The following is a 12,146-nucleotide window of genomic DNA, read 5'->3' as shown; positions in this document are numbered from 1 at the left end:
TTGAACACCACCAGAGTGCAGTCCAAGGGAAAAATCAGGAAATGTAATGGGCACTGGTCAGCCTCCAAAAGACAACAAGATTGTACTCTCCAGAAGTGAGGTTTTAGGCTCTAGCAGAGATGCTGCAGAGACGTGTCCAATGCTTTTTTGCTATGAAAAGCATTATCACAACAGTCCAAAAACAATGAGCATGGAGATTCACAGTTTGTATCTGCAAGAGCCAGCAAAGAGACTCTAGCAGTCTTAAGGATGAATGTTGAAGAGAAAAAACACAGCAGGATGGGACTAAGGGAGAGAAAAAACAACAACAAAAAAAAACCCCAAACCAACCAAAAAATAGACAAAAACCCAAGCAGTCTGCATTCTAGCTTGGGGCATGGCTTAACCTGAAATGCAAAGCATGCAGGTGGCAGCAGTGGAGACTGGCTTTCATAGCATCCTGGCTCACCTGGCAAATGCATTTCAAACAGTATACATTTTGAGATTACAGAAGGGCTCCAGTATCTGACTCATGTAATTGAAAATTGAAATATAAATATGGAAAAATATACAAATGAAAATACTGTCTTTCTGTAAGTATCATGTTTTTTTCGTATTTACATATCTCAATACTTCCCCTTTTGGTATCAGATTACAAATAACTTTAGAACTACATATTCTGCAGTTACTTTGAAATGTTTTATGTAGCTACTTCATGAATGCTCATAGCAGAAAGGAGATTTTGATACACTGGTAAGACTGCCTTCAATTTTTCTTTCATGTGACTAAAGAATGTGCTACTTGAGTCATCACCTAGCAACTTGACAAAAACTACATGGTACTACAGTCAGCCACATGTAATTTAAGTAACATTTAAGCTTTAGCAAACTATAACAACAATACTAACATTATGAACCACATAAACACTGAACTACTTTCTCTATGAGAATTCACACATACCTGCATGAAATACCCAGTAACTAATGCCTTTCTTATGTTGATGTAATAGTCTCGACTGGTAAAATCTGTGCTTCTACGAGGCAAATTAAATCTATCCATGATTCGCGACAGCTGCTGGCGTACATTGTCTGCAGACATCAGGGACCTGTAGTTAATGAAGTTGTCGTAACACCACTGAACCGACTCATGATCTGCAACATTAGAAAACATGAATCAAAATCAGAACAAGTAAATGAAATAGCAACTAACCAATTCATCAGTCAGATGAACCAGAGAAAAATATCCATAAACTTTTATAAATGGTAACAGCTCTTGGTTTATTCAGTTTATTTCCTGCACTAGGTAACTTGCCAAAACTTTTCTATCCAGGAAGCACGTGGTCAGGACAGAAGAAAAGCAGGGGTTTTTCCCTCCTCATCAATATAACAAATACAATCACTACTGTTTTACTGAAATACCATACTACTAAATATTGGACACTTCAAAGATCCCACCCTGCAACTAGAAAAACATCTTCCAAACTTCAAGTGTAAAATGTAACATGATGTCAGGAGCACTGCACAGCCTTTGACTGCAGCATGCCATGAACATACAAGATAACTGTACATAACTACGCTGTATCTGAGAGATGAAACCCTACTCAACATTCAAGTAAAAACGAAGAGCTATACAGTCTGTTCTCAAAGTGTGACACACCTCACAGTAGTTTAAGTAAATGTGACTGGTAAAATGCAGCCACTGTAACAGAACTCTGTACTCCAGCTGTTCCTACTGCTGGTAGCTCTGAGAAATCTGATGAAACAGCAAGCCTCAGCCATTCTGTCAGTATCAATACCTGCATGTTTCACATCAACAAAACCTAGTTCTCCCAAGCTATTCTCTGACTTTTCAAGTAATGCTCTTCTAATCTTTGTCAGTTTAATAATCCAACAAAGCCAGTCTTAAGAATTAAAACTTAAGGTAACTCTTGGAAAGAAGAGACTCTTCTTAATTTGCACTGAAAAGAACGAAGATTATGGAAGTTGAGGTAAGTCCAAGTTCTTTCTTGCCTTTTACCTTACAGAATATATTTTAAATGAAGTATGAATAAAGCTGTTGCACAGTTATGATTCTACTGTACAGTACCATAGCATACTACTTGCTGAGCCAACTGAACTATGCATCATGGATAACCCATAAATGTTTTATATTGTTCTATACTATTTGCATACAAACAGTAGAAGCATTTTGTCTTCTGATTCCAGAAGACCATTCACAATTTTACAAGATGATTCCTGAAATAGCTCCATCCCCTCAGTAACCTGAGTATTAAAGCAGTGGTTTCCAGAAACATGCACAAATTATCTGCCAGATATTCTGCATCCTATTAGTGAAAAAGCTAACAGGAAAAAAAAAGCAACACACATTTTTATTTACAGATGTTTCATAAAACTTTCTCAGCTATTGTTTGTGTTGTAAACTGAATGTATTTGTTGACTTTCGCACTTATTTTAGATTGTCATATAATGACAATGTTAGAAGGTTTCAATACAGAATTTCTACATCAAACCTGTAACAGAAAGGGGCATTAAGCTGCATTTCTTTTTACTCAGGGTAAAAGGACTGCTTGTTTTTTGTTTGCTAATAGGAAAGTGTAACTGGAGCACCTAAGTCCACATGGCTGGCAGTTTATAGCCATCTTTTTATTTGCCACCAATATAAGTCAGTTTAAAAAGTGGGTCACTTTCTCATTGTTGAAGAGAACTAGCTTCACCTCTTCATTCTTATCTTCTTTAAGCTGCTAAAATCCACTTGGCTATGTTGAAGAGGATCATATATTATCTCTAAATTCCATCCACAGAAATTACATAATTGAAACATATGTATCATACAGTTTTATGTTACTTCTTGTTGATGCATCATGCCTTTGCCTCTCAATCTCTTCCAAAGCCTTATTACAGAATTCCTAACTACATTAAGAAATCAGAATTCAAAAGATTTTTTGTTCTAAGGCCATTTCCTTCTCCAAATTCACGTTTTTTTCTGCACTGCTCTCCCTGAAAAAATCACTAAGCAATTATGCCTATTTTTTATAATTAATGTTAAACAAACTTCCAATGTTTCCTAGTTACAGGAACATTTGCTCCTTTCTGTCCAAGGTTACCCAGCATTGATTTAAAAGCCTGGCTTCTTTGCATGCTCATCAGTTTATTACAAGATTGCTTGGGTAGTGTTTTGGTTTTGTTTGACCCCCAAAAGAAAGTAGCACTTAAATAACAAAAACCAAGCCCTTCAAGTGTCCTTGGAACCCAGAAATGGAAGTTGGCAGCACAAAGCATAAATAGTTTTACTAAAACAGACACAGACTTACTTTGCTTGAAAGCATGGTAGACATTCAGCAGCGTCAAATGATCTCCATCTATGTGGGCAAACCTCATCTTGGCTTCATCTGCTGCTTTCTTTGCTTCCGTGGGGCGAACAAAACACTGTGGGACTAAACAAGGTTGGTATGGGCCCAACACAAACGCCCATATCGATGAGTCACGCATTCACAGATAGAGGAACAAGGCCTAGCTAGGTCAGTGCACAGAGCATAGGGCAGGGCAGGATGGCCTCCAACTGCATCTTGGACTGTTTACTACCTTGATTTGGTACATCAACACCTAACCACATCTGTAAGACAAGAGGGTTTCAAAGCTACAGAGTACCTGATTATTTAAATAGAATTATATGTATGCATCAAAATCTCTAGTCTGAAGGCCATCAAGGTTACCTACACAGACTGGAAGGCTAAACAAATCTTAGTTCAAATCCAGTGCTGATAGCTCTACCAGGAGCTAGCACCCCATGGAATTAAACACTTTAATTACAAATCTGCTTTTTCAGAAAGCCCCTACAATGTAAATATTTCTGAAACTGTAGTGTACTAGCACAGTCTAAACCAACTTGAGGTTTGATTATGACAAGTCTGTTACTAGACAGAATACACCATTTAAGCCTCTTCCCACATGGTATTGCTATCAGCACTGGTATACAGAAACATGTGAATGAAGCTATTAATAAGTCTAAAGGCTGTGATGGTAGCGGTAGTGGTGGAAGGTTAAACCGTCCTTTGGCACTACTTCAAATAAAAAATTTAGATCAAAAAATGCAACATGAACTTGATCATTATATTCTCTTACATACATCTGACTGTTCTCACTTCCATCCAAAAATCATATGTTACCACCTCTTTTCCAGCCACAAACTAGCAAAGACCATAAACAGTATTGCAGCCTACTTAATTCATGGTCTGTCAACATTCTAGTAAGTTGTAAGATTGATATCAATCCACAAGATCTTGAAAGTAGTTATAAAGAGATCTGCTGGAGCAGGGAGCCAGGTCACCCACTGTGATTCCTTCCAACCTTACCCATTTTGTGATATACTTTATAGAGCTCCACACCAGAAAATAAATCAGTTTGGTTTTAAGTGTAATTTTTAAGAGGTTAAATTTCAATAACATTAATGATTAAATACTAAAAATCTTTTATCGTTTTCCAGCTGCTTGGGACTACATTAGTTTTCTCATTAACTGAAGCCCTGCAATCACATGAGAACACCTCTGCATATGATATATCCCTATCAAATGAGGGCTTTTTTATGCAGTGTTATGTAGTTTTTCTTTAGTCTTAAATTTGCATAGAAGCCCCAAAGCATGAGATATTGTGAGCTGGATACCAGAGATGCAACTTGAGTAAAAACATTTACACTGTAGCAGTGAATCATGGTAACAAATCAACAAAGACCAATGCATTTAAGAAAATGGAAATACAGGCATGAAATAAACACCCTGTATAATGGGTCCTGCACTTGAAAAAAAGAGATAACATCAAGTGTATTTTAATTTCTAATTCATACTAATAAAAGCAAAATCCAGATTATTCTATCACTGTCTTAAATCAGTGTTTTGAAAAGTAATAGTACTTTTCATACTACAGCATGACACCATGGCTCTTATAAAATGTAGTATAATCACTTAATCTGCTATTTTTAATGCTATTTTTGCTCTTTTCTGTCACCTAGTTTCCCCTTCAGTCCAAATTAAATACATGGATTCCAATCAACAACCTGACAAACTTTATGTGCACTTAATGCACCAAAATACACTATTTATTATGTTGCTGGTTTCAAGTGCTTACTTTGGGAAACAGCCCTCACAAAGATCAGGACTATGGGTTTTTTAAGAGTAATGTTTTGGTTATGACCCATACATTAACCAGCTTGAATCCATTTCTTATTTTTTTCCCCAAAACTTATTTATCATTATGTTAATTATGGTGTAAACCAAAAAAAATACCATGGCCTGGGGAAAGGTAAATTGGAAAAGCAGTAAGGCAAATCAATTGAAGGCCACAGACAAAAATACTGAACAAAAATACTTGTCCTACAGTAGATACTGGGGGGAGAAGGGGGAAGAGAAGAGAAAGACAGGCACCAACCTACCACCACCTCCGCAATTAATGCTACCATTTCATTAAAGAAAAATATTACGATTCTGCCCTGCCCATCTGCTCTGAGTCTGAACAATCATAACTCTGAAACAAACATTTTAACTTGTTCTTAAAAATGTTCATATAAATATACTGTAAAACTAAACTGAAGCAACAGATTTCACACTTAGTCAAAACTTTTTTTTTCTCTACCCAACCAAGTAAAGCATGTCAGCAGTACACCTGCACTGTGGAGAGCCCGTAAGTTATCACATCCCAAAGATAAAAGTGTTCTTATGAGTATGAGCACCCCCATTTTCATAACAGAATAAAACCTGCTGCTTATCCTATGACCTCTAGTCATAAAACAAAGTCACTTCTACACAATGGGGAAATTAAATACGAGGTTTGCTGGTAACATTTTCCTCTCATTTAGCTCTCTCAGCAAGCAGCTCTGCTCCAACACAAAGCTATTCATGTAACAGCAGCAAAGTACAATTGTACACCTCAGTTAATTTTTATAGAGATACAGCTTCCTTCCAAGCTTCTTTTTTCCCTTTCAAAGTACTGACTGTTTTCCAGTTTTGCCATTTAGTAACTGAAAAATGTATCAGGTACAAGCTTATGATTTAATAGAAATTATACTCCAACCCCTTTGGGAAGACTGTGACTTATCAAAGTGCAGAAGAATGCACAATACAAAAGAGATTCTACTGCCTGAAAAATTAGTGGTCAAGATGACATTGCTGGGTCTCACTATGAACCTAAATGGAAATTTCTCTTCACTAGCCTGGTTTCCCATCCCCAACCATTTATATATATAGATTTTTAACTGATATTAAGAGCAAACACTTACATCATTTTATGCAGTAGTTTTCAACATTACTACTCACTAGTTTCAAGGTCTCTATATAAATCCATAATAACTGAACCCATATATGAATTTTAAAAAAGTAAATCTAATTTTATTAAAAATATATTTTTGTTATTTTTCTGATGTAGGAAAATTAAATTTTCCCCAAACTGACGATGTGCAATTTGTTTAGTTTCTGTTTTCCTGCTATTACCTGACAACATGGCAGTAATAGATAGGACCTCATTAGAACAGTTGTAGTCACAGCTTGCAATAACCATTTTAGCCAGCTGTGGATCCAATGGAAATTCAGCCATCATGGATCCCAACTCAGTCAAGTCTCCATCATCATTTAAAGCAGCCAGATAATTTAAAAGCTCTAAGGCTCTCATCAGAGTTTCAGGAGCTGAAAGAAAAAAAAATATGTAAATTCGCATATTATCCAAATGATCTGAATCAGCAAAAACCAAGGAAGCATAGACTGTTACTAGGTATCTTTTTTTTTTTTTCCTCCTGGTTCTCCATTCACTGCTGTCCAAATGCAAAACTGTTGCCAAATCCAGCAATACACGCCCAAGCATGAATGAATGGGGGCGGCAGGGAGGGAACACTTACTTAGAAAAGCTTTAAAATTAATCACAAGCTTTGAATATTTGAAGATTACTGCTCTTCAAAATTCAAACAGCAGTGGCATTGTGAAATATTCAGTACCAGTAATATCACTTCTTCCTGCAGATACTTTTTCCCTTGTTCCATACTAAATAATTCAATAATCCCAAAATTTCAGCCATTAACCCTAGATACCTACAGCCTTTCAGAAAGCCACTAAGAATGTTCTCTTTATCTTGCACTCCTCACATAGCCAGTAGTAACCCACAAAGAAAATGAAATCCAAAAGTCTTTCTGCTAAGCTGTCATGCATGTTACACAGAACAAAGAGTTTAACTGTTCTGTAGAACTATTTTAAAACTTATATATTAGGTCAGATTTAAAAAAAACCCATAATTCACCTATTTATATATGACTGATTTACTTTTCTGATTAGTAATATCACCCACTTATTTCTGAAGCATATATGAACATTTAAAACTTAGAAGAAAGATACATAAAAACTAGTTAGAACCAAACCATGTATTATTCAGCTTTAAAAACACCAGCCCATTTTATTTACAAACAGTTGTTACCTGATTGCACAATCAGAATGTGCAATCAAGGTGATAAATAAAAACCTTAAATAACAGAGTTTGTAATGCCAAGAATTTGCTCTTATTCTCTGAAGGCAAGGGGCTTTCAGTAGCTTCCTTGGTCCCACTAAAACCTCTTACACAGAAAGAAAAAGCTTGCTTGGATATGACACAGAGCGCTAAATTTCAGGATAAACAAAAGACAATTCCTTACAGATTACAATTTTAAAAAACAGAAAAAAACAATGAGAGAATTTATTCCATGTTTTCATTATATAAAGTAGTCATAGAAATAAAAGATTGTAAAGACGGAAAGAGATACCTGGAGGATCCATAAAATCAAAGTGCACCAAATCATCTATACCAAGCTTCTTGAGCTGTAATACTACAGATCCTAAGTTAGACCTCAAAATTTCAGGGTATGTGTTGTCCTGGGGGGGTGAGGGGGGGAAAAAAAAAAGAAAATTTGTAACACTTCTTCAGACACTTTATACTACATAAGTATTCAAATTCTTGTTTTGTTTAATACCACAACACTCAACAACCTTATAGACATTCTTACAAACACAATGTAAAAAGCACATCTTACCTGCATTTCAGTTTTGTAGGCTTTCTCTGTATAAAGCCTGAAGCACTTGCCTGGCCGAGTACGACCAGCACGGCCAGCTCGCTGCTGGGCAGACGCTTTACTGATGGCAGTCACCAGCAGAGACTCCACTCTGATCCGAGGATTGTACACCTGTTTCAAAGTGGAGGCAGAGCAGGATGGAACGTTAAACAATAAACAATGTTCATGGATAGGACAACTACCCAAACTGCTTTAAACTTATTCTTAAACACAGCTTCTGCACAAGTTGTATGTATCCGAAAACAAAAAAAAAAACTGGCTACAAAAGACTCTGGAGAGCTTCAGATACAACTGCCTAGAGAACAGCATTTTTTATTCATCTGTTAACAGCAACTCCTGCCAGGCTCCCTATTCTTAAATGTATTTTTAGACAGGATTTTCATGGCAAATGGAATGTGTCCAATTTGTTCTACACAGAGCTAAGCACTCGTGGTGCTTAAAAAATCCCATAAAAATGTTGTCTTGATATAACTACTGATGTCTTAAGTTTTAGCTTTCATATTTTTCAGATTCTGTACTGCCTTAGAGTGTAACTCTGAACTTCATATAAAGAGTTAGCAAGTTCTCTTCACAGGTCAGTCTGACAAAACAATCCTTTTCCAGCCTGAGAACCAAGGACACCATTACACCGTTACAGCTTCGGGCCCCAAAAGTGCAAACAACAGCGAACTGAAGAAAGCAATTTGGGAGGATGGCACTTCATAACCTGAACGTGCAATTGGACAACTAACCCCAATATGTAAATCAACCAAAACTTAAACAAGTGTGAAAACTCAGACCAGGCATCCACCTTGGGTAGAGCCACAGCCAGGCTCGTGTACAGCCCAAGGTGTACCCTTTGAAGGCCTTTTAATAAATCCCTACTTTATTCCTTTACCTCTGCCTAGCCTCTATTCTAGGAAGCCTCTCAAGGCTACAAGGTTGAATAATCATATTAAAGATCAGAAAAATCTAACATTAAGGTTTCATGCAACTGTAAAGATCAGACTGATGACAAAACTGTATTTCAAGGGTACATGCAGACTATGACAGTACAAAATATCTGCTGGCATTTACTGTAAAACTTCCACTGCAGTTGTATCTAAACAGCAGCACTGCCAACTCAATAGGGCTCATGGAAAGGAATACATTGAAAACAAAGGCAGTAGTCAAACAGCAGTGTCAGCTGAAGACATTTTCAGTCCATGTTTTAAGACCTTTATGGTATGATTCAGTATAAAATATGTACAGAAACCTTAGTTCTTATACTGGAAGAATGCAAAAAGAACTATTTGTGAAAAAAGTTCAGCCTTAATGGTGATTGGAATTTGTCCATAAAAATACACTGGCTGTACTCACGTTCTGCTGTGTGCCTGTCTCATTTTGCAAAAGTTAAAAAGGCTGAAAATGTGTACCACTATTAAAAGAAAAGACTAAGAAACCAACTTATAAAGAGAGCTACATTTAGTGCAAAAACCAAATTAAGCCAGTGACATTCATATTTTATTTTATGTAGTTACTGGGTTGACTGTAGGAAAGCTACTTCAGTTCCTCTGAACACCCTATGATGTTCCAAGCACCACAATACAAGCTTGATTACAATCTTCAGGGTTGCAACAGTACATGATAAATAGTGACATGAAACAGCAGGGATCATTTCTTCTCATTTTAGTGCTGGAGTTTTCTACAGTGACTTAAAAGAAGAGAAGGCTTCTAGAAACACTTTTATTTACTTTCATACAATTTGTTTTACTTGAACATCCTCAAGCACAGACTAACAGTACAAAACTGCCCTTCCTCAAGTATCTAGAAAAAACTATATTCCAAGTCAAAAACCAAATTCTCACATTTCTTTCTTTTTGTAAAAAAAATTATTCTAGCTAAAGTTCACGGACTAAGTGCAAACCGTAAAAATTGTAAGTTAAAAACAAAACAAATTCCAAACCAACCAAATTCAAGATTTCAACTGTAAAAAGGCCTGTCAAGTGTTTGCAAAGGGAAGAGAAGCCTGAGCAAACCAGATTCCATCACCTTTCCTACTAGAAAGAGAAAAAAAAGGGTACTTACCTTCTGTTTTGCAAAGCCAGGATCAATCACAAACACCACGCCATCTATTGTCAATGAGGTCTCAGCAATGTTAGTGGACACCACAACCTGTCAAAAAAATAAAACAACAAAAACCCAAACAATTGAATGAAACCACTTCATCCTAAAGATGAAAGGCTCCAATTCTGCCTCTGCACAAATAACTTTCAGTAAACTTTCCATCACTTAATCAATCACTACCAGAGCTCCTCTCCAACACTTTCACAGGATGATCTAAAATCAACCAGAGGAACTTCTAGTGAAAAGAAAGCAGTTTTCATCCACTGTTTTTTGCTTCCCTATGGGTCTATCTAACATAACAAATGTTAGCTGAGAAAAAGAAGAGCAAAAATTTAACTTATGAAACCACTAAATTTCTTTTCTCACATCGCTGGTACAAAACAAGTTGTACTGGAGCCCTTTAACATCATGTATTAATTCTAGCTTTTTACCTTCTTCTGAAAGCCTGAACACAGTAAACTGGTTAAATAATATTAAATTGAATGTTTTACCCAGAAGAGGATTCTTAAAATTTGGTTTGAAATAAAGCTGTTACCAACACATTCCAGCTACAATTGTGAAAATATGTATTTAATTTCTACTGTCTTTTTCTATCACCAGATAGTCAAACACCTTTACGTATCTTTAATGTTATATTCTTAGCCTTTCAGAAGGTTGAGTCACATACAAAAATTAAAGCAAAGGTGATTATCAGAGTTCCAAGGCTTGATTTGTCACCATTTAAGTTTTTATGTCCAGAGACGCAGTGTAACAAGCTGTGGATACCATTAGCTCTCGTCCCAACAGCGAACACACTGAATCGGGTTATTACACATTATTACCTCAGAAAAGATCCAAAACCTGCTCAGGACTTCATCAGAAGTGCTTACCCTTCACTTCCTAACTCAGAGCATTCTGTCATTAGTGCTTTATCAATTAGAACTGGAGAGACCCCTAATACTTAGCTCAGAATTACAATGAGGCCTGTGACTGCTGATTTCCCTTCCTGCTTGCTGATCACTTTGCCACTCAGCTACTTACCACACTCAGTTGTCTCTCCTTAAGGTCTAAGCTTGCCCAAATGCTACAACACATTGAAAGCAGTATTTTAGGAAAAACACTGACAATTATTTTGGAATTACGGAGTTTCACCCTAAAATGATGTGCAACTTAGAATTCCTCCAGCAAACAGAAAACGCTGTGCACATCATTCACAGGTGACCTGCACAAATTAGTGAGGAGATAATAGCTACAAATATCAGTGCAAGTCACTGCAAAATCTCAATACATCTTCATTAACAATTTGTAAGGCACTAAATATACAAATTAAACTCATACTCTTATATTAGAAGTGTAGTCAATCCACATTTAGCTTGCTGCTATAGAGTATACCTTACTTAATTTCTGTGTTTTTCTGTTTCTGCTAATGTACAGAACCATCCACACCCAGATTTTTCAAATACTAATTACAGAGCAGAGACAACAGGTTTTTATCCTGCTTTTAACCACTGATTTCTATTAGCACACTTCAATATCAGGAACTCAATACAGTTCGTGTGCTTAGTCCACAACAGTACAACAATTTAATTTGTACCTGAATTCACTTAATCTATACAGAACTTTCCTAAGGTAGAAGGAAAAAAGTTATTTATACAGTGGATTCTGTTGCACATACAGATATCATTTGTTAATGTCACATTGATTAAAAAATGACAATGACTGTTAAGAAAGAAGAAACTTTTTAAAAGCCTGAAGAAATAATCTTTCAAGTCTAAATCAAAGTACAAAGCTACTTGAACATCAAACAATTGAAATTAGCACTTAACTATATAAAATAATGATTTATAATTAACCTTAGGTACAGTTTTGCAGTTTCTGAGATTAATTGTAAAACTTTGTGTTGAATAATAAAACATACATAGTATCTATATCTAAAAACATTTCTGTACTGCATATGTATTAACTAGCAATGCTTAAGGCTGCTGTAACAGAAACTAGAATGCAGTTTGACAAGAAGGGATAGGATG

The 12,146-nt window shown here is 36.2% G+C and overlaps 1 protein-coding gene across 1 annotated transcript in view; it reads right to left on the bottom strand.

Annotated features, from left to right (window-relative positions):
* Positions 1–12,146, bottom strand: part of DHX15 (DEAH-box helicase 15) — a 45,674-nt gene that overhangs the window by 8,439 nt on the left and 25,089 nt on the right. Inside the window, exons 7-12 of the mRNA XM_054296060.1 lie at positions 10,102–10,188; positions 8,017–8,166; positions 7,750–7,858; positions 6,458–6,649; positions 3,290–3,412; positions 940–1,130 (exon numbers count right to left, since the gene is read on the bottom strand). Of these exons, the coding sequence (XP_054152035.1) occupies positions 940–1,130; positions 3,290–3,412; positions 6,458–6,649; positions 7,750–7,858; positions 8,017–8,166; positions 10,102–10,188 (852 nt within the window). The remainder of the gene's footprint in view (positions 1–939; positions 1,131–3,289; positions 3,413–6,457; positions 6,650–7,749; positions 7,859–8,016; positions 8,167–10,101; positions 10,189–12,146) is intronic.

This window comes from Melozone crissalis, unplaced genomic scaffold, assembly GCF_028551555.1.
Source record: "Melozone crissalis strain CALT ecotype California unplaced genomic scaffold, PUWL_Pcris_2 ptg000006l_1, whole genome shotgun sequence".
Lineage (NCBI taxonomy): Eukaryota > Metazoa > Chordata > Aves > Passeriformes > Passerellidae > Melozone > Melozone crissalis.
Note: the sequence above shows the minus strand (reverse complement) of the source record. Positions and strands in the feature narration are given on the sequence as shown.